Source organism: Oncorhynchus mykiss, chromosome 20, assembly GCF_013265735.2.
Source record: "Oncorhynchus mykiss isolate Arlee chromosome 20, USDA_OmykA_1.1, whole genome shotgun sequence".
Lineage (NCBI taxonomy): Eukaryota > Metazoa > Chordata > Actinopteri > Salmoniformes > Salmonidae > Oncorhynchus > Oncorhynchus mykiss.
The window spans coordinates 26,926,150-26,950,233 of NC_048584.1; the positions used below are offsets into that span (position 1 = coordinate 26,926,150).

General features: G+C 40.9%; 1 protein-coding gene across 2 annotated transcripts; it reads right to left on the reverse strand.

Moving 5' to 3' along the window:
• Window positions 1–6,695: 6,695 nt before the first annotated feature.
• phf10 (PHD finger protein 10) lies at window positions 6,696–24,084 on the reverse strand. 2 transcript variants are annotated; one of them, XM_021576292.2, is made up of 12 exons: window positions 23,637–24,084; window positions 15,201–15,307; window positions 14,756–14,886; window positions 14,304–14,387; window positions 14,017–14,141; window positions 13,649–13,798; window positions 13,356–13,465; window positions 13,111–13,255; window positions 12,794–12,937; window positions 7,925–8,033; window positions 7,507–7,695; window positions 6,696–6,960 (listed from the first exon to the last, which is right to left on the reverse strand). In XM_021576292.2, exons 1-12 carry the CDS (start codon window positions 23,703–23,705, stop codon window positions 6,863–6,865), a joined length of 1,461 nt encoding a protein of 486 aa, XP_021431967.1. In that variant the 5' UTR covers window positions 23,706–24,084; the 3' UTR covers window positions 6,696–6,862. The 2 variants fall into 2 exon arrangements, with proteins under 2 accessions (XP_021431967.1, XP_036811985.1); XM_036956090.1 differs by lacking the exon at window positions 14,304–14,387.

Consider the following 24,084-nt stretch of genomic DNA (forward strand, 5'->3'; position numbering starts at 1 on the left):
ACCAGCTCTACTGGTAGCCTACTGTAGTTTAAACTGTTTATTATGTTGGAAAAAATCCTGCAGTAGCCTCAGATATTTGATCATTTGTCCAGATCAACTAGCATGTGTCAAACCAGAGATGTATGTACACCACTCAATCCTGTCCATCTATAGGCCTATCACTCATCACCTCTCACAAACGTTTAAGTAGCCAAACCTGTGAGAAATAAAATAGTCAGGGGTTTAGGGGCCTTATAGATACATTAAAATAGGGGAAACATGTCATTCATTCCAATATGCTCAGTGGAAATAGTTCCACTACATGAAAGTGCCTTCTGGAAGTTAACACTTCTGTTTGTTCCATTTCATCTCATGATCAAAGATCACCCCATGGTATACACCTATAATCAAAGAAGCACTCAGCTCGTGTCTCTGTTAAACTGAATATTCCAACTATTTAAAAAGTGTTTTAATTGAACCTGTAATACCTTTCTGTATATTATACCTCAGCAACAGATAACTCATAGCAAACAGATCAGTGTCAGGGATGATAATACCCTATTCCCTGTCAGTGGATGGTTTGGAGGACTGTGTCTCTCCAGGACTTAGTATTGTAAACGGCTCAGGTTTCTGCCCACACCCAGCCCAATGACAGACAGACATATCAGAAGCGGTAGGATGTTGGTTGATGTCTGTAAATACTGGCTACTTGAATTACTGCACAGACAGATACAGGTCTGGGATGTGACGTCAAACCTACAGCTGCCCGTTCAGGGGACTGTAACAGGGATTGTTAAGTGAGAGAGGGCAGACAGAGAGCGAGAAGAATAATGCACCCCAAACAAAAGTCAGGTTGTTTTGGAAAACACAAACCTCAACTCGCTGCCACATAAATTATTGCATAAATACTGGCAAGAAACAAACTTGAGAAACACACTATATGTACACCAATAAACAGCACACCCATACATCTTGTCGTTATTTCTACCCCATGATGGCTTCACAGTTTGTACCAAAAGCCTACAACAGAAGACAGCTATAGAGATGGCTAACACAGATCGTCAGGCAAATGCTTTGGCACTGTTGCTCTGCCCTCAAAAGGGCCTGCCTTCCTCCCTGAGAATGGCCAAGGAAACACTGGAAGGGAGTTCATAGTGACAGCTGGTTGGCTGCATCCCTTCCTGCAGATTCCATCATCTTCTCCCTGGGCCCAGAGTAAATGAGTGATCCCATAGGTCAAAGGTAGCACTCTTTTTCCCAGGAGTCCACCCAGCCAGAACAACATTCCCTTGAAACAGGAAGGGAGGGCAATGTCCATATGTTGTCTTCACTCACAGGGATCCCAACAGTGCTTCAGCAGCTCAGTGACAAGGCAGGGAACACTGTTTGGAACAGGACTGTGAAACTATCCCAGAGGCCGGAGAAACTGTAATGAGCTGTAAAATGAAGACTGCCCACCCACCCCCAACACAGCAGCACAGACACTCAAGGGAGAGAACAGGGTTTATATCAAAGTCTAGCTTATTACAGAATGTTGTGGAGGAACAGGTGTTGAAAATGGGAGATGGTGACTGACTCACCTCACGGCTGGTATGTATGTCACAGGCAGGACAGCACATCTAGGTGTTGTATAATGCTTATACCGACACTAAAACAATTCCCATTTCAAATAAAATGTTATGTCCCATGCGCTGAAAGAACAGGTGTAGCCCTTACCGTGAAATTCTTACTTACAAGCCCCATAACCAACAACGCAGTTCAAGAAATAGAGTGAAGAAAATATTTATTTACTAAATAAACTAAAGTTAAAATAAATAACACAATTAAATAACAATAACGAGGCTATATACAGGGGGTACCTGTACCGAGTCAATGTGCGGTGGTACAGGTTAGTCGAGGTAAATTTGTACATGTAGGTAGGGGTAAAGTGACTATGCATTGGTAATAAACAGCGAGTAGCAGCAGTGTAAAAACAAAGGGAGGTGGGTGGGGGGGCGGGGTAATGTAAATAGTCCGGGTGGCCATTTGTTGAATTGTTCAGCAGTCTTACAGCTTGGGGGTAGAAGCTGTTAAGGAGCATTTTGGTCCTAGACTTGGTGCTCCAGTAACGTTTGCCGTGCGCTAGCAGAGAGAACAGTCTATGACTTGGACTTGGGTGACTGGAGTCTTAGAATTTTTCTGGGGCCTTCCTCTGACACCATCTAGATTATAGGTCCTGGACGGCAGGAAGCTTCGCCCCCAGTGATGTTCTGGGCCATTCGCAATACCCTCTATAGCGCCTTACGGTCAGATGCCGAGCAGTTGCCATACCAGGCCGTGATGCAACTGGTCAGGATGCTCTCAATGGTGCTGCTGTATAACTTTTTGAGGATCTGGGGACCCATGCCAAATATTTTCAGTCTCCTGAGGGGGAAAAGGTGTTGTCGTGGCCTCTTCACGACTGTCTTGGTGTTTTTGGACCATGATAGTTCGTTGGTGATGTGGACACCATGGAACTTGAAAGTATTGACCCGCTCCACTACAGCCTCGTCGATGTTAATAGAGGCCTGTTCAGCCCGCCTTTTCCTATAGTCCACGATCAGCTCCTTTGTCTTGCTCACATTGAGTGGCTTTGTCCTGGCAGTCTCTGACCTCCTCCCTATAGACTGTCTCATCGTTGTCGGTGATCAGGCCTACCACTTGTGTCGTCAGAAAACTTGGTGTTGGAGTCATGTTTTGCCACACAGTCGTGGATGAACAGGGAGTACAGGAGGGGACTAAGCACGCACCCCTGAGGGGCCCCAGTGTTGAGGATCAGCGTGGCAGATGTGTTGCTGCCTACCCTTACCACCTGGAGGTGGTCCGTCAGGAAGTCCAGGATCCAGTTGCAGAGGGAGGTGTTTATTCCCAGGGTCCCCTAGTGATGAGCTTTGTGGGCACGATGGTGTTGAATGCTCAGCTGTACAGTTGCCCCAATATTAATACGCATTCTTAACACCCAGAGGGATATTGTGTGTACTAAAAATGTATTTGATCATACAGCGGAGTACATTACAGTATATGTGATATTCAGTTACATGAGGTTACTGCTGAAGCCCAGCATTCAGGCCATAAGGTCTAAAACTGATACATGAATTAATTACACATTATCTGATACAGGCTGCAGGACTGAAGAGGCAACCAGTGCTGAACAAAACATCTGCAGTCTTCTGTGCTGAGGGGGGACCATGTGCGAAGCTTCGTAGTGAGTGTTGGCTGTGCAGCCGGTCACTTAACTCACTCAAGCATGTGGTGCAACTGGAGAGCAGCTGCAGCCAGCTGTTGGTCTGAAGCAGTAAGTGGTAAAAACTGGAGAACCCCTGTCTAGGTCCTATGTGGCCCTGACAATAACATACACAATCACACTAGTTTGCTGACTGCTACTCAGACGAGATTACAGAGATCAGAAGGTTGTCAATGCAGATTAATGTCCTAAAGGTCCTGTTCATCAACCAGAGTGCACTGTACCCGGGAAGGAGGGCTTTTCACCAGGCTTCTAGATTTGTTAATATATATTATATTAATAAGTGTATCTACATTCACACAACATTGAGCTGGCTTGATAGATCATGACTGAACCAGACAGACTCAGGTCAGGTGTGGCACTGTCACACCAGGTCCAGCTCCAGGCATAAGTAACATACAATTGCTAAAAGTTCTCTCCGCCCCATGGCAAAATGTGTAGAACAGCAGAAAACAAGCTTTAAAACTGCAACATTTTCTCTAAACCATGGCAAAATGTGCAGTATTGTAAGAAATTAACTTTGAAACTTGAATTCTCTCTCCGTCGTCAAGACCCATTAGGGGCCCTCAACCAAATCTCACTTAGGGGCCCCAAATGGCTAGTGCCAGCCCTGTGACAAACAAAACATTTAACACAGCAGAGAGAGATGGAAATTAGTAACCTACACCCACACAGACACATCCCAGTCAACACCAAAGACATCAAAGGTAGATCCACCAACACTTCAAACACCTCAATTATTAACTCTGTGGTTTATCATCAGTTTAGGCCTTATTCTGGAGTACGATATAACTGGTTAAAGATACCTCACTGGAACAAAACCAGCAAATGCCCTCCATTCATACACTCCCTTCTTTACTTCCCTCAAATGACACCCCTCCATTAACTGCTCCATTCCAGCCTGGTGAGACGGAACGGCGGTGAAAGGTGCCTACTGCATGGCCAGTCTCCACTTAAGCAGCTTGTCCACAGGGGCGAGGGCACTCTCCTTATGGATGGGCAACAGGTGTGAGGCAGGTGCCCCGGTTTAAAGCCTTCTCTAGTCAAATATGCATGAGGAAGGTCCCATAACCATGCTGCTGTCTGCGCTCAGCCTGGTTTAACAGCCTGGCAACAAGAGAGGATCATTACATCCTGAGCCTATACCCACTCCAAGTCAAAACAGCAGAGAGGCCTTTTAATTTAAAAGCCCTAATGAGTTTGTATTTTCCATTGGCATGCCTGATTAATAATTGATACATAATAACAAGTGATCCAGCGTTTGTTTTGACTAGGGTTGCAAAATTCTATACATTTCCTGGTTTTCCCAAATCCCAGTTGGAGGATACCTGGAATAAGGAGGGTATAAGCAGGAAATACAGAATCTTCCAACCAGGAAAACCGGAGAAAGTTCCTGGAATTTTGCAACACTAGTTTTGACCGAAGGGACAGAAGCAAGCCACATGAGGGATGTATGGGAGCCTAGCAGTGGCGTGTATTCATGGTTGCCAAGGGAAGACAGGTTTCACAAAATAATTGACCAAGAAAATATTAACAATTATGTATCTCTAGACTCTCTGTGCTTCATACTTTCCCAATTAATAGACAATTAACATTGAGCTGAACTGAGTGAGCTCAACTGTGAATGGTCCTGGCACACCAATTCGTTTTTTTGAGATGTTGCATCTCATTGTATTGTCCTCTGGTGGCTAGCTAGCTAAAATTGTCCCTTTCCTAAATTAGCCATGGATGGAGATAGGGATTTGGACTTGTGGATTTACTTAATTCTCCGTACTAGACAATGATTATAACGGCAATTCTGATCCAACCATAAATTCATACATTGTGCCCCTGGCCTGAGAGGATGGAAGTTCAACATGTAGCTATGTAGTAGGCTAACGTTAACTAGCTGGCTCATCGTTGCCCATGAAAGGAAGTTAGGCTACCTGACTAGCTAGCCTAAGACAAAACCTAAAAGCGTGTACTGTATGATGGTCATAGACCGTTTCGGCAAAATTAAAGAAAGGATGGCATTGGCGTTTCTCTACAAGTAGGGTGAGTCAACGTTTTTTTTAAATAATTATGGACACACGCAGAGACAAATGAATCAGTATCAAGGGCATGATAATTAGCTTACGTTGATTGGAATAAATAGTTTAAATATTTTAGTTGAAATGGTGCTGGAATAGTGGTAGCTCCTGATTTTTTTGTGACTTGCTGTAACTCTCTAGTGTTATAAAACAATAGTTTAGTAGTCTGAAAATGACAGAAACATTAACTTGATTGACCATGCTGTAGGTCATGTAACTGTTTGTTACATGCAATATCCTTTGTGGACTTCACCAGACAGATGTTGCTTTCCAGTTTTGTGATGAATCAAAGGTGTGGTTGAAAATATTCTGCCACCGTGTCTTCTTATCGTCTCTGCCTTCAGCCTAAATACAGTATATGACGGTCTCAAGGCAGGAACTAACAGGTTATAGAGCAAACGACGATATTATCACAACACATAGGTTGTGATATGCCATTTTTTTCCTGGCTTGGCTTCCCCAGTGATTGTACCGATGTACCGCTACTGGAGCAGAGGACACAGGAACGAGCAGAGTGGAGGTTCCCAGAACAAGCGAGGGTCGGACACAGCATTTTCATTCCAACTAGAGATATTGAAGGAAAGCAAAGGTGTCTCAAGGATAGCTCTTGGCTTCCATCTTGTGGTAATTTCGGATAAAGCACAGCAACTTTACACAGCACCCTTAAGACCAGCAAGCATAAAAAACAGCATTCTGCACATTTCCAGTATTCCTCTTCTAGCCCCAATTTTATTTATTTATATATATATTATATTTTTTAACTACTGGCTGATATACATTGCAAATAAGAGGGCAATTTACACAATTCTCATTGTTCAACAGACCAAGCCAGGCTTCAGTTGTTGAACGCTGTTATGTTTACTGACTGGGCTCTTCAAAATAAACACCGGCTGTTGAGTGGAACACTGCCCTTTTAATGCCAAGTGTTCACACGCGTATTGTTACAGTGTGGCTCGCTGCTGTACCCAACTGCCCATTGTACTCCACACCTTCACCTATCAGATGACAGGGACATGCATGCATCTGTCACTTAGTGTAGTCTACCTGGTCGCCACGTGGCAGCTGCTATACGACTTCACAGCATCACCTGGGCCCAAAGGGACAGTAAGAGGCAAACTGATCCCCTTTGACTCTCACCTAGACAGATGCTAAACAGGGCCATGCTCTCCAGGTGACTAATTGGTCGCTTTTAAGCCAGTCCTTGTCAAATATGCATGAGGAGCTATTGTGGTGCCTGCTGTATGTCTGGTTCTATTGACTATGGCCTTAGAAACTTCACATAACATGTTGTGGTTGATTTAGCATTCTATTTTAACTGTCACCTGAGAGGAATAGGCTGTACATAAAGAATATTTTCTTTAATGAAACATCAGGGCAGTCATGGGTTATTAAAAAAATGTTTACTTCAGTGGCAATGACATTTCAAATCCAATTGTGACAAAGTAAATCCATATATACAGGATTACCAAACTTAATCTTAAATCAAAAGTACAAAAGTATCTTTAAAATTGAGGATTAGCTTGTTGAGTTGATCATTGTCAGTAATCACATTCTACTTGTGTGCAGATTTAGACTTTTTGGGTGTTTTTATTCCTCCTTTTTTCTTGGGCGTTGAGAACTCCTTGATGCAACACTCACAAACCCAGCAACCTGAGGAGAAAAAAACTGTGATGTTACATATTACAGTAGAGCCACATCAAACCAAAGGCTAAAAAATAGACCGCATTGTGGGATCCTTCAGACTAAAAGGCATCTGACAAAAAACAGCTATTTCTAACATTTGATTTCAACACTTAAAGCACTTTGACCACATTCCAAACATTAACTTTTGGATGTTTAATGTGCATCTACACTAACTATAGCAAATTGAGGTAAAAAACAACCCTTCTTGACTGCACAAAAAAACAACTTAATTGGCAGTCTTCACCCCAAGCTGAAAAGTAGTTCAGTTGGCTAAGCAAATTAATAATGCTGTTTCACATAAAACCAGCTAAATTCAAATCACCACAAAACTCCATATGAGACTATAAAGAGAAAGTGAGAGAGCGCGCGAGAGTCCCTTCCTTCCATGAAATAATCACTGATCTAACACACGCATTGATAGGAGTAAGCAATGATTCCATCAATGATTTCACCAAGGAAAGAAGTAATGAGGCATCCTTAAAGTATTTGAAAAGACCAATAGAGAGAGCCCACCTAGAGGGATGGAGTCTAGGCCCACGCAGAAGGTGTGGAAGCCCCGGTCACACTTGTCACAGAACATCATCTCCTCCTCGTGGTGGGGCTGCTCACACACCGTGCACGTCTTACACTCCATACACTGCCACGGGTAGGTTTTAATCAGGCCCACCAGCTCCTCACTCATATCCAGGCACGATGGGTGACCTGGGACACACACACACATACACACACACAGGGCATCGCTCGCACCACAGCACTACTTCAAAACACACTGCATAATCCCAACTTGTGATCACGACTAGGCTAATCGAACAAAGTTATTTTGCTCATATTTTAGAAGCTTTATGTTCATTATGAACAATGCTATGTTGTAAATGAAAGCTAGTGTGATTTGTCAATTTTAATTTAAAAACAAAACAGAAGTTCCACTTACCACTGTTCTTACACTGTGAGCAGTGAATGAGAGCTTCTGGCTTTCCTTTCTTGTTGGACTCCTTACCCTTCTGGCAAATGCCACAAATAGCATTGGGTATGACCTTAGGCTGCAAGGGCAGAACAATGCTATAATTTTTAGCAACAAGGCCTAGTGCACCATGTGACAAAGGGCTTCTGAGCAACACACATACTGTACAATGTGTAAAAGCCTAAAAGGCCTCATAGGATGTACAGTGCCTTGCGAAAGTATTCGGCCCCCTTGAACTTTGCAACCTTTTGCCACATTTCAGGCTTCAAACATAAAGATATAAAACTGTATTTTTTTGTGAAGAATCAACAACAAGTGGGACACAATCATGAAGTGGAACGACATTTATTGGATCTTTCAAACTTTTTTAACAAATCAAAAACTGAAAAATTGGGCGTGCAAAATTATTCAGCCCCCTTAAGTTAATACTTTGTAGCGCCACCTTTTGCTGCGATTACAGCTGTAAGTCGCTTGGGGTATGTCTCTATCAGTTTTGCACATCGAGAGACTGACATTTTTTCCCATTCCTCCTTGCAAAACAGCTCGAGCTCAGTGAGGTTGGATGGAGAGCATTTGTGAACAGCAGTTTTCAGTTCTTTCCACAGATTCTCGATTGGATTCAGGTCTGGACTTTGACTTGGCCATTCTAACACCTGGATATGTTTATTTTTGAACCATTCCATTGTAGATTTTGCTTTATGTTTTGGATCATTGTCTTGTTGGAAGACAAATCTCCGTCCCAGTCTCAGGTCTTTTGCAGACTCCATCAGGTTTTCTTCCAGAATGGTCCTGTATTTGGCTCCATCCATCTTCCCATCAATTTTAACCATCTTCCCTGTCCCTGCTGAAGAAAAGCAGGCCCAAACCATGATGCTGCCACCACCATGTTAGACAGTGGGGATGGTGTGTTCAGCTGTGTTGCTTTTACGCCAAACATAACGTTTTGCATTGTTGCCAAAAAGTTCAATTTTGGTTTCATCTGACCAGAGCACCTTCTTCCACGTTTGGTGTGTCTCCCAGGTGGCTTGTGGCAAACTTTAAACAACACTTTTTATGGATATCTTTAAGAAATGGCTTTCTTCTTGCCACTCTTCCATAAAGGCCAAATTTGTGCAATATACGACTGATTGTTGTCCTATGGACAGAGTCTCCCACCTCAGCTGTAGATCTCTGCAGTTCCTCCAGAGTGATCATGTGCCTCTTGGCTGCATCTCTGATCAGTTTTCTCCTTGTATGAGCTGAAAGTTTAGAGGGACGGCCAGGTCTTGGTAGATTTGCAGTGGTCTGATACTCCTTCCATTTCAATATTATCGCTTGCACAGTGCTCCTTGGGATGTTTAAAGCTTGGGAAATATTTTTGTATCCAAATCCGGCTTTAAACTTCTTCACAACAGTATCTCGGGCCTGCCTGGTGTGTTCCTTGTTCTTCATGATGCTCTCTGCGCTTTTAACGGACCTCTGAGACTATCACAGTGCAGGTGCATTTATACGGAGACTTGATTACATACAGGTGGATTGTATTTATCATCATTAGTCATTTAGGTCAACATTGGATCATTCAGAGATCCTCACTGAACTTCTGGAGAGAGTTTGCTGCACTGAAAGTAAAGGGGCTGAATAATTTTGCACGCCCAATTTTTCCGTTTTTGATTTGTTAAAAAAGTTTGAAATATCCAATAAATGTTGTTCCACTTCATGATTGTGTCCCACTTGTTGTTGATTCTTCACAAAAAAATACAGTTTTATATCTTTATGTTTGAAGCCTGAAATGTGGCAAAAGGTCGCAAAGTTCAAGGGGGCCGAATACTTTCGCAAGGCACTGTATATATATATATATTTTTTTTTCACTCGCAATCGATCCAATCTTGTTAGGTGCTTCTTATTTCACCCCCTCAAATAAGAATGACTAAAAAAAACCTATTGTCTAATTTTGAGAACCTCCCACATCAAATATTTGCTTGTAGTCATCACTTATATATAGTTGTGGGGACTGGGAGACTACGATACTTGGATCTCAAGAGCTCCAAAGGCAAAAACCAAGAGGTCAAGTTGATTTAAGTGTAAGCTGGATGTGCCATGCTGTCCCCCATCACCGCTCATAGCAGGTTAAACACTTGAATGTCCCTCCTAAGGAGACTGAGGTGTTGCCACCCATTGTTAACCCACATTTATAAAAAGGCAGTTAGCCAAAGACATTTCTGACAGAAGGAAAACTCCTCTTTCACTGCAGATATATATTTCTTTACAGGATCTCAGTCTCTGTGCTGCTAACACAATCAAAACATCTCTGTACAGTCTATTTGTTTGAAATCTTTATTTCAATGGTTAACTGTGTCTAAATACTGACATATCAAACGTTTTCCTACATAAAAAGTACTGGATTAGATAAGAGCAGTTAAAGCCTTTCTAAGAAACAAACAACGAAACGTGGGAGGGCGAATCGGAGATTAGAGACACACAGTTAAGTTAATAAAGGACATAGCTAATTGAATACAAGAGGTCTTCACAGAAAGAGTGCCAGCTAAACTAGGAGAACAAAAATGTATCCAAAGGAAGGTCTGACAATCAAAGGGACACCTTTATGCCATTGCACTCAAATCAAACATGTAAGACACATTAAATTCTGAGAGTGAGAAGTATACAAATTGAGCTTTGAAGGATCAACATAAACTGTACCTACTTAGGTGCGCAGTCTGCACAAATATTGGGAATGTGTGCAATCAATTGGGAGGATACAGCCCATGAGTATGAAGTACGCTGTGTGTTCATGAAAATATCACCTATTTTCAAAATGTCAACCCGCTTGGTGTTGCCATCCTGAAAATGTTTCATTTGACTGGTGCACAACACAAGAAAAGAAAAGGTTATATATTTTCTGTTGGGCTTCAGATGGCTACCCCTGCAGTGTAGTGCCAACACAAGCAATTTATACCATTACGATTATGAAAATAATAATTTCTTGTACAGTCCCTGAACTCTACCTTGCATTAAAATTATAATAAAGTAAACTTTAATGCCATGTTTTCTATAGCAACATTAATAGGTTGAGTACATTTGTATGCAAGTCTTGTATCTGTATTGGCTTCAGTCTTAATTCAACGAGCGCCGATATTGGAAAGTTATTGTTAAATTCGAACACATCTATGACGCATTACATACTAACAATAAAGGGAGGGTAAGTAGACAAAGGTTTTACAAAGTTTGGTTTAAAAGTGTGGTGTGGAAACATGCTGATTTTAAACATAAGACAAATCCATCCCTGTGGAAAGTTATGAGCTCTCCACATCAATCAATGACCAAATCCTGATGTATGATATGGTGTTTGTCGTGTAGTAATACGTAATACTAGTCATGCCATGACAAGCTATGTATATTTGTGCTGACTGCTCTTGCTGTCGGTTTTTGGCAAACTAAATTTGATCAATTCTGCCATGTTGCCCTTGCAGTAAAACTGATGAGAGTAAATTGCCAGAAGGTAGATCATGTTGATCCCGGAAATGCCATTCTCTAATCAAATAATTTAAACTTAACACAACAATAACTTTCAGAGGCAACCGAAAGTAAAAAAGCCAACATATAGAATGTGTATTAACAGGCCTCTGACACACTGACATTGTGTTCTCCAGTCTCATAATAAACAAAGAACAGTCTGTAAGGTTATATCAAACAACCGTTATAGAATAACGGCACAATAATACTGGTTTGAAAGCATACTAATATACACAGACATAATTTTAATTATAAAACTTTTAAACACTCAAGTATTAACGTAATTTTAGTGCTACTACTAAATAAAATTGTATGCATCTTATAAAGTATGTATCATAAGAAATATGTTTAAAAACAATGAATCTAGCAGCCAAATATACTGTAACTGGTCTCTTGTCTTAATTAGTGTGTTGCCAAGTACACAGAAGAGAGGTATATTAAGACATTCAAATAGGGTAAAAAATGTACAAGTCTTTAAGACCAATCAAAAGTGCAGTGAAGAACAAGTCCTAGATGTGACAGAACTACTCCAAAATGTTATTGCTCATAAATTCTGATACGGAACCATCAGTGTATTACCATACGGTTGGTATAGAACCATCACTGTTTTAAAGAGACTTTCCGGAAGATTTGCATACTTTTTAGCCAGTAGTTCTGAAAGTAACGCTGAAGAACCAGAACGGTTCCCCTAAAATTGCTTGCATGCAGTACGTCATTGCTCGCTGTGTCACTGAGTCGTTGGGCCCGCCCTGCAACCTCATTGGATAACGCTGGGCATTCCTGGGCCAGCCGCCTTCTTCTCTCACTGTGCAACTCGTCAATGTGCATCTTGCTAGCTGTCACTCAAATGGCAAAGGGCTGAAGCAGACTGGCTGGAACTCTAATTGCTATGGGGCTTGCCCACATGGGCCAAGCTTGCATTGCTCAAAACACAGCTTCCAGAAAACAGTTGTTTTCAAACTAGGGATTTTGTGGCTAATTGAGGTAAGACAATAATTCTGCTCATAGACTATGCATGTATGAACTACACAGTGCCACATCCAGCCCAAAGCGGGAGGTTTAAAAAGAATACTTAAGTAGTCGCCAAATATCCGGAACGTCTCTTTAACCATATGGTTGGTTCACAACCAAACTGGACCAAGTGGAAGAGGGAAGGCAGAGTGTTGCCCCAAGAGAGAACTATTGCCACCTGGTGGAGTGTGTGTGTTAGGAGTGACAGGGCCAGAAATCGGGGTTGGGACAAAGGAGGGTCTCTCTACTGAAAGTGCTGAAGAAGCTGGAAGAGGTGCCGGAGTAGGGGAAAGGGAAAAGAAGTGCTGTTGGAGAAAGTCAGGGGCTTTTTTCTTCTACCTTGTACCCAGGGACAGATTTGTGTTGGTTGAGGCGTGGGGTGGCATCTTTAGCCGGGGTGGCAGTCCTGTCCTTGGCCTTGCCCTTTGACTGCACTCCACTGTCCTGACTGTCCCCATCTGAGGTGTTTCCAGATGAGCTGTCCTGTAAACACAATTCAGTTCTTACTATTCAAGCAAGCTGCCAAGAAGTTTACATAGTCAACCTACAAAGCATCTCTAGGCATTTACTGGTAATACAATACAACATGTCATTGCATCTCAAGCTCTGAAATCAAGTGAAGCGTGTACAAAGAGTTCCAGAATCCAGTTCCTTACTGAATTTTTCTTGCCCTCTTCTCCCTTGTTTTCATCTGCATCATCCGAGTCCCCATCGCTGTCCAGGGCAGGCAGCTCCGGGTCAAGGGGGGGCTCGAACAGGGCTGTGTTCAGGGGCAAGTAGCGCAGCTCATTGGGAGAGTACCTGTATCAAATACAGGAACATCAATTTATCAGCTATTCAAATATCTTTAGAGGTCAGGACCTCATTAATGAAGACTAGTTTTTTGGTTAGTGACCCATACCTTTTGTAATAGTCCTGGAACTGCCCAGGGATGAGGGCCACTGGATAGGGTCCAGTCTTGGTTCTCTCTGGAGGAAGAACTTTATACCTCCCTTGGGGTACTTGGATAATCTGTTCGAAAGTTGCATTTGAAACACACTTCAATTACACGTTCAAATTCACACAAATAAGTCTTAGTTTACCAATGTACCGATATACTGTATCTACTCAAACATGACCACTTAGGAGTTCTTATGAACACATACAAAATATGTATGACTACTAAGCCTCTGTTTATTGAAGGTATTAACGTACATGTGTCTGAAGGTCAAAATATGCCCTTCTCTCTTCCATCCTTTCCCGGTTGAAGTTACTGTTGAACTCTGCAGCTTTCTTGGCAGCTTTCTTTATGTACTCTGGCACTTTACTGGCTTCAACCTTCTGAGGGTTTTGTTGCTGCATTTTCTAGGATATAAAAATTTAATGTTACCACACAACATATAGAATAACCATGTCAACCATTAATGTACTGTGAGTGAAAATATAATCTGGGAACTTAAGTCAAAGGCTGTTGTAACATATATTCACACTCCCTTTTTTCATCCACACCAAAAGCTATAAAAAGTGTCAATGTTGCGGAGCATAGCAACATTAGTAATACTCTCTGAACTGAGAGTACTTACAGAGTACTCTTTTGCTATCCTCTGACGCTCCCTCTCTTGGAGAATGACAGAATACTCAGCATGTTTGCCCGGGTACTCCTTGATCATTAAATCAATGACTTCATCACTTCGTAAAGCAGTCAAACCTGGAAAAAGAGATTCACAATTACTTAATATATACAGTTTCAAGGTAAGGAGTGGCCTAATTCCCCAAAACAACTATTGGGATGGCTTTGGCCCTGATTGGTCTATGTCACACTCCAAGCTCATCCTGGTTACGCAACAATTACATGTTTCTAAGTTCTCACCCAAGGTGCACTGTGTCTCGGTGATGACATTTTGCTCCCTCAGATATAGCTTCTCCTTGTGGGAGAGGTCTCTCCTTTCCAAATCTAAAATAATAATATATTGGATAATTAAAAATAGTAGGCTACTCCAGCCGGAGACAACATTACATACATTTAAAAAAAATGACAAAGCCTGAAGGCTTATTTCCATTGATGGTCCTTTGTAGCTCAGTTGGTTGAACATGCGCTTGTAACACCAGGGTAGTGGGTGTATTAATGTATACATGCATTACTAAGTTGCTTTGGATAAAAGCATCTGCTAAATGGCATTTATTATTAAGGTAAGGCATGGTTAGCCAGAGAGTGACTAGTTGAACATCAGTATAGTCTACAGATAGCCTAGTTATAGCCCAATCATCAAATTTACACACAATGATCCTATACCATATATGCCAAATGTTCAGCCACATCACCTGGATATTTTCGCTTGAATGAAGTCACTCCCAGATATTCACTGACTTGTTCTTGCAACATATAGTACTCCCCACTGCCATCTGAGGGCCACCTGTACTCAGTCAGATTTTCTGCTGAGAAGTATGTGGGCCTGGGGAAACACATGTATGACTGAAAGGTTAAGAGCAGGGTAAAGTCTTATGTTATTAGACACAGAGGCTGCGATTAGACCGGTCCAATTCTGATATTTCTTCTCTGATATTTCTTTCACTAATTAAGTATTTGACCAATCAGATCAGCTCTGAAGAGACTGATCAAAAAAACAATTAGTGAAAAAAAAGATTAGAATTGGGCTGCCTGTGTAAAAACAGCCTCTGTTTGTTAACAAAGATTGGGTGTGGTCTATTAGGAAGTAGTGATGCAAATATGTCTATCTACACCTTCAGATACAACCTTACAACATACCCAAGTTCCTGACTGGAGGTGTCGCAACTTCTGGAACTGTCGCCTGAACCCATGCGCCGCCTTTTTGGAGCTTGACTGCCATCATTGGAAACTTCCTCAATGTCATCCTAAAAATACAGTTAGGATACACAGTTAGGATACCCAAAACACCTGAACTATTACTTGTTGAAGTTAGTTCTCTCCAGAATGAAAGTTTGTTGGCCACTGAACAACAATGTTAACGCAACATGTAGTGTTGGTCCCAAGTTCCTTGAGCTGAAATAAAAGATCGCAGAAATGCTCCATACGCAGAAAAAGCTTATTTCTCTCAAATGTTGTGCACAAATTGCTTACATCCCTGTTAGTGAGCATTTCTTCTTTTCCAAGATAGTCCACTCTAAAATGTGCAGTTGTGACAACACAATGTCAAGTACAGTGTCTCAAGTTGAGGGAGTGTGCAATTGGCATGCTGACTGCAGGAATGTCCACCAGAGCTATTGCCAGAGAATTTAATGTTAATTTCTCTTCCTATAAGCCATCTCAAACATTGTTTTAGAAAAATTGGCAGTACGTCCAACTGGCCTCACAACCTACTGTAAGTCGTTCTGAATAAGAGCGTCTGCTAAATGACTAAAATGTTTTAAAAAATTACATGTAAAAAGCAAGCCTAGAGTTAGCACATTCATAGATGCCAACTATAGGGCCTTCAGAAAGTATTCGCACCCCTTGAATTTTTCCACGTTGTTGTGTTAGAGCCCGAATTTAAAATTGATTAAATGTAGATGTGTTATTGGCCTACACACAATACCCCATAATATCAAAGTGGAATTATGTTTTTAGAAATGTGTACAAATGAATTAAAATTAAAAGCTGAAATGTCTTGATCAATAACTATTCAACACCTTTGTTATGGCAAGCCTCACTAAGTGCAGGAGTAAAAATGTGCTTAACAAGTCACATATGTTGCATGGACTCACCGTTTGCAATAATAAATGTTTACCATGATTTTTTTATGACTACTTCATCTCTGTCCCCACACATACAATTATCTCTAAAGGTCCCTCAGTCGAGCAGTGAATTTCAAACAGATTCAACCACAAAGACCAGGGAGGTTTTCCAATGCCTTGCAAATGTCACCTATTGGTAGATGGGTACATTTTTAAAAAGCAGACATTGAATATCCCTTTGAGCATGGTGAAGTTATTAATTACACTTTGGATGGTGTATCAATACACCTAGTCACTACAAAGATACAGGCCTCCTAACTCAGTTGCCGGAGAGGAAGGAAACCACTCAGGGATGTCACCATGAGGCCAATGGTGACTTTAAAACAGTTACAGAGTTTAATGGCTGTGATAAGAGAAAACTGAGGATGGATCAACAACATTGTAGTTTCTCCACAATACTAACCTAAATGACAGAGTGAAAAGAAGGAAGGACATGAATCGTGCTTGCAATAAGGCACGAAAGTAAAACTGCAAAAAATGTGGCAAACAAATGAACTTCATGTCCTGAATACAAAGTGCTGTTTGGGGCAAATCCAACACAACACATTACTGAGCCCCACTCTTCATATTTTCAGGCACGGTGGTGGCTGTATCATGTTATCGGTATGCTTGTCATCGGTATGCTTGTCATCGGCAAGGACTGAGGAGTTTAGTATAAAAATTAAACGTAATAGAGCTAAGCACAGGCAATATCCTAGAGGAAAACCTGGTTTAGTCTGTTTTCCAACATACACATGGAGACAAATGAACCTTTCAGCAGGACAATAACCTAAAACACAAGGCCAAAATATACACTGGAGTTGCTGTCCAAGACAACATTGAAAGTTCCTGAGTGGCCTAGTTACAGTTTTGACTGAAATCCATTTGAAAACCTATGGCAAGACTGATACAATCCAGGTGTGCAAACTGCAAAGCTCTTAGACTCACCTAGAAAGACTCACTGCTGTAATCGCTGCCAAAGGTGACTTTAACATGTATTGACTCAGACATGTGAATACTTATGCAAATTAGATATATTTCTGTATTTTATTTTCAATCAATTTGAAGAAAAAAAGAAGCTCAAAACATGTTTTCTTTGTCATTAAGGGGTATTCTGTGTAGATAGGTGAGAGAAAAAACATAATTAATTTTGAATTCAGGCTGTAACAACAAAATGTGCAATAAGTCAAGGGGTATGAATACCTTCTGAAGGCACTGTACCCATCTATTGACGATAGTATGTTCGTGCCGAAGGTGTTTTGTCAAGAGCCCCGATGCTTGTTCTAAACGTTAACACGCATATTTCGCGGTACAGTTTTGTAAACAGAAGGAACAGATCTTTCTTATCAGCAAATATATATATATATTTTTTAAACGGTTAAATTACTACACACTAAGAGTGTGAACGTTAAAATGTCAAAACATTTAAACAAAATTGGAATCCTTAAAATCCTTAACATTAAAGAAAAATCCCAAACCCTTTTTATGGCAGTGCAGTTACCACAAAACAATTCTGTGTTATAGCCTAACTAGACAATAGGCTATAAAGGCTGGGGAAAGTTCTGTAATTTAATTTTAGGCTACTTCGGTGAATTTGCGAGGCATGCAAGATAGATTACCAATGCATATGCACACACCGTTTTTTTCTGCTTGCCTACTCCTCGCTCTCCCTCGCCTGGGGCATATTCATTACACAGATTTGGTTGCAAAATGTTTCTTAAACGAAAGCAAACTGAATGAAACGGCGAGGGAGACCTACCTGCATTTGTCCAATAGAAACTCTCCTTTTAGTTGCAAATTGTTTTGCAACGGTTTCAACTAATGATTACACCCGTGTGTTCAGTCTTGGCAACTAAATCAGACTCCTCCGTTCCAAAACCACTGAATCTTAAGAGTCGATCCCATACGGAATCTATTTTTTAATAATTCAGTAGGTGCGGTTTATATTCAGGTGCGCTTAATAGTCCAGAAATTACAGTAGTCTTAATAGCCTTACAGAAAAATCCCCAAAGCCAAATTTCTCAAGGGAGTGGAAGAGGAACTGATGCTCTACTGTGTCAAATGCTTTATAAAAAATCTTTAAATAATATGAAGCTATCCTCGGTTATTAGGTCTGAGTAGTCAAGTATGTCTAATACGTGATATTGTTGGAAATATGTATGTTCCTCATAAAGCCACTGTTTCATCAATGATTGCATCCAGGACTTCTTTAATTATTTTTGCAAGTAGTAAGGCTAATATCTTATAGTCATTATTAAGAAGACAAATTGGACGCCAGTTATCGATGAGCAGCACTTCTTTTTTAGGCTTATGTGTCAGTGTTATTAACCCCTGACTCATTGTAGGAGGGAGAACATTGTTTAGAGAATATTAAAAACAGACTTCAAAAAGGAAGTCTACTTGTTCAGAAAATAATATGTAAAATTCGGAAGTAATTCCATCAACACCTGGTGATTTATAGTTCTTAGATGTTTGATAAACTCTAATCTCTTCAACTTTGATGGGTTCATCACACTGTTTAGATTCTGTATCACTGATAGTGAACATTATTCAGTCAAAAAACATCTGTGGATTCCTGGTAGTACGTAGAGCTATACAATTTCCTGTTAAAATTGCTACAGTATTTAGCATAACACCATCCATGTTAAACTTATGGATAGTGTTATTTGTAGAGTGAAATTTCTCAACTCTAAAGAAATAGGATGAATTCTGTTCTCCCTCAATCTATTTTTTCCTAGATCTAATAAAGGCTCCTTCTGCTTTTTCTCTATATATATATATTATCCAGTTTATTTTGTAACTCAATCAGTTCCATGTTCTCCCCAGAGGGGCTGGCTGGGGACCTCTGAGAAAGGGAAGTCATCTTAATGATCACCTTTTCACCTTTCATCTTAATGATCACCTTATCACCTTTCTAATCTTAGCAAGATTACTACCATATTTTCTAAGGTATTTGGAAAACTCAAATTTAAAGAGCTCTCAGTTCTTGCAATAAGATAAGTCCCTCTGTAGCCATTGATTTAGCTTCTTCTGAGTATTTTTTATGAGAGTTAAAATTTAGCAAGCCTCTAGACTTCTGATCCGTAGTAATGGTTATGCCTAAATATGCAAGTTCTTCTTTCACTGGAATACCATAATATGAAGGTGTCACACAATCTTTGACAGCCATGAGCTCTTCTGGTCTTAGCAAGATTACGACCATTATGACCTCCCGAGGCTGGCATTGGCAGAAATTGAGTGAGACTCTTGAAAAAAGCAAAAATCTGTTTGAAATGGTTTAGCAAATAAAAATAAGGCCTTGTGCTTCACATTGTTTTGTAACCCCCTAGCATTAAGAGAAACTATAGACAAAGACAAAACAACAAAGATTATTTAAAAGTAAACTGTAGGATAAGTCAAAAACATAGGAGCAGTGAAGGTAAGCGATAAGGAACCAAGATTTGCACCATTTAAGTCAACTTAAAGTGAAAATATCTTATACCATCAACTCTGAGCTAGTTGTTATCCGGCTTTTGAAATTCAACTCAACAGAAAATTATGTTCAAGACCAAACCAAGGTTTCTCTGTAGTAAGAGAGACTAAAAAGCCTCTTTAGTGTAATCAAGAACTATTCTGAGAAATAAAATAGAAAATCATTTAAATAAAAGGGTACCTACTATTTTAAGTGAATATGAAAACTGATAAATGTTTTACATATACACGTTCCTAAGACCTTTTTCACTTGGAAATAAGTATTAACTAAATAGAACAATAACCGTGTAAAGTCAGAGCAGACCTGTATGCCCCTTTAAAACAGTATCAGTTACTGTATGCATAAAAAATAAATACAACTTTCAGTCTTCTTCGTAAGTTTGTAAACAAAATAGGCCTTCTGGTCTGGTCATACAGAACAAACTAATAAATTGAGGTACCTGAGTATTCTGAAAAACAGTCACCTGATGCTTGTTAGGTAACATTAATCAGTACAAGAGAAATGGGAATACCATGGCTGAAACCATCAATGTGTCCTTCTACCAAGCAGTTAGCCTCCTGTCGCACATCCTCATTCCCCACCTTTGGCATGCCGTAAAGTCTCAGGTTCCATCTTCTTGTGTATTGTTCCAGATCAGTGAGACTATGGTAGACATTGTTATTATTTTCCAGACTTTTTTCAACCTCTGCCACTAATTTTCACATCATGCAAACTCCAGTCTTTTTCAAGCCTTGGATAACCATGCTGTTTGCGCCTACCATTTTCTCAATGGCATCAGACATGGAGTTGATGAGTAAGGAGAGGGTAGCCACGATGTCAGAGTTCATGTTGGGTTATTTTGGGGGGTGGAGGTTTGCGTAGAGTAACCGGTGAAGAGGGGAATTCATCATCTTCAACAGCATTCGAAAGCATGAGATTATCCATAGGGCAAGCGTAGTTATGGCAGTTGTCTATAAGCACGTTCCTCGCTTGTTGACTAGCAATAGAACTGCTAGCTTTTTCCTTTATTTTTCTGTCACATGGACACGCCAAAATAAATGATCCAATTATTATTCCAGTCCCAGGAAGTTCTTATATCTTGAACAAATTAAACTTGTTTTTTTCCCCACAATCTTTCTGAAGTTTCTTGCGGAGCTCTGTAAAAAAAGCCTCTGTTCAAGCTGCCATCTTGGTCTCCCGCCTTAAGTGGACACTTCTGATGACGTATCATGACGCCTGACGAGTATACACTTGCAGGGCAAGGGAGGAAGGAATGATTTTTAAATGGACCGGAAATGTGTCTCTCGTTCATGCCGCGATGATTGATTTTTTTAGCCACAGGTAGCAAGCATATGGGTGCTTTATATGCACTACAGTCAATAATGAGTGCATGTCTACTTATATAATTATTAATATACACCTACTGTATGATAGCTAGCATATTAATTAGCTAACTAACGTTAGCCTCCCTAGCTTGAACTTCTGAAGAAGGAAAATATTTTATTTCTACAATTTGCAAAAGATAACCAAACAAAAACATACGAGACGTTTGTGCCGTCATGTGCATTAGTAGCACAATTTCAAACTTATTTGCATTCATTTTTACTTATACTTGTATGGTGACTTCTCCATTGATGTTGTTTTTACGTTTTCGGGACTTTTCTTAGTTGATGTACAAATCGTCACACATTTAATTATGGGAAGTTTCAGGCCCGGAGTGAACAATCGTACACTCGCAAAGCCAACTAAAAATTTGAGACTGAGGGGCTTACGTTGCAAACTTCCCTTGCTTGGCTAATCATTTGGACTGCCCTCCAAGATGGCGAAGGGGATTCCCCCAAAGGCATAAGGCAACAAGAGTAAGTGGGCGAGGGTGTGTCTTTTACATTTTTGGACCGCGGCCACAGACTGAAGACGGATACCACTACATGTTCTAATTAGCCATCTGCGTCTCTGAACATCTGTTTGTGTAATCGGAAGACTAATGCCACAAATCTGTTGTCACTGAAAAATACTGTTGGCTGCAACTGTGTTAAAACTAGTTAACAGTAAGTGTATATTTAGCTTTTGTGAAATTATTTTGATGTGATATGAAAGTAAAGGGCTTTATGTTTTTAGAACTGTAATGCAATTGAGAATGCATTCTCGTTTAGATGGTATTTATCAATTATGGCTTATAAAGCCCAATCCCCTCGAAGCAGAACACATAAGGTCCTTGGACTATAAGGAGTAACATTAGGCTCATGTAGTCCAGTATTGGGTTAGCCTGTGGAGGCTGCTGAGGGGAGGTCGGCTCATAATAATGGCTGGGATGAAGCAAATGGAATGGCACCAACATGCATTAGGTGTTTTGATACCATTTCCACTCTAGCCATTTCCACGAGCCCGTCCTCCCCAATTAAGGCGCAACCAACCTCCTGTGGCTAGCCTTGAGGTAGGCCTAGTCCCAATTGTGACGATGCCCTCCATTGCCTGTGCAGCATAGCCACGCACGTTTACATAGAACGTCCCTTGTATGTAGCGAATGTTGAATAAAAATGGAACTTACTCTGACGATTGTCCTTGGGGTTGGTCCTTCAACTGGTTGAAATTTAGAACAAAATAACGAAAGGAAATAATTATTAAACCGACTTCAAAACGCAGGTCTCTGTGTGGCAATCAAGAATTTGTTTGGTCATGACCCAGAGAAAGTGCACAGGTGATAAACTTTAATGTCAGTACCAGCGCTCTAAAAAGTAGGATAAATAATACTTTCCTGTGGATATTATATATATACATATATATTTTTTTACTTTTACCCCTTTTTCTCCCCAATGTTCGTGACAGCCAATTGGTAGTCAGTCTTGTCCCATCTCTGCAAATCCTCTACGAACTCGGGAGAGGCGAAGGTCGAGAGTCATGTGTCCTCCGAAACACGATCCTGCCAAGCCGCACTGTTTCTTGACACGCTGCTCGCTTAACCTGGAAGCCATCCACACCAATGTGTCGGAAGAAAAACCGTCATCTTGCAGGTGCCGGGCCCACCACAAGGAGTCGCTAGAGCGCGATGGGACACGGAAATCCCCACCGGCCAAACCCTCCCCTAACCTGGACGACGCTGGGCCAATTGTGCGCCGCCTCATTGGTCTACCAGTCACGGCCTGCAGATCGAACCCAGGGCTGTAGTGACGCCTCAAGCACTGCGATGCAGTGCCTTAGACTACTGCGCCACTCGGGAAGCCCTCCTATTAATATTTTGTCTCCATTTTCGACCATCAGAAGGACCAACCGCACAGATAACTGGTCGAGTAAGGTCAAATGCAATTGTATTCAACATTCTGTATTCTAAGGATTTTTTGCAGGGCTTTGTTTCAGATAGTAACGTTATACCAATAATTGGTATCACAGTCAGATCCGAGTGGCGCAGTGGTCTAAGGCACTGCATCTCGGCGTATAATTGGCACAGCGTCGTCCGGGTTTGGCCGGTGTAGGCCGTCATTGTAAATAATAATTTGTTCTTAAAAGGACTTGCCTATTTAAATAAATGTTATATAAAATGTTTTTAACGACAACTAGCATTCGACTTGGACTGAAGTCTAATGACACACACGATGTAAACAAAAACAATGATATACTGGCACACTAAACACTAGCTAGGTACCGAGACACTATGCTAGCTAAGCAAGTTAGTTAGCTAACGGTATGGATAGCTAAGTAGTAATGTTAGTCGTTTGCTAACAACGACAAGTTACAACATATCGACCCTCCAACAGTAACATAGCTAACAACTATCTACATTACAAGTGGCCTGCGTTCAACAGCGCTGAATAAAACTAGTAGCTAACCTGGCCTACCACTATTAAATAGTAATTTGTAAATATTTCTCTAGCGAAACGGCGGTAGGTTTAATGACAACAAAGGAGTTGGAGGTTGATGTGTTGTCGTTAGCGCGCACCGGCTTAGCATGCTGTCTTAAACACATTATTAGCATGTTTGGCCAGCAATGTGTATATTCTGTTACGATATATTTGCCAAGTTTACCTTTATAGACTGGGCTCCCGGGGTTGCAGGGTTGCTATCGCAAGGTCTGGGTGGAAGAACTGTAGCCATGTTTAGCGGCTACTAGCTAGCTAGAGATGCACACTAGGCGAATAATGTTACCGACTGGAAACAGACACGGAACACATGTTCCACAAACAAATGTTCCTCAAATAATGTCCAACTCTAACCACTGATAATGCAACTGGTTGGTTGTTTCGCAACAAAACCGAAGTGTGCGCAACTATGGGGCGAAGCAGACGTGATTGGTTTACATTGTTGACAACATGTTAACTGTATTTCGTCTTCAAAGTTTACTAAAAACATAAATATTTGCACAATTAGCACTTCTCTCAAATATATCATTACAGTGGTTAGCTAGCTAGTGCATTTTAGCATTCACCCGAAATCATTCATAACCCCTCAACAAGAAATGATGCAAGAACAAGAT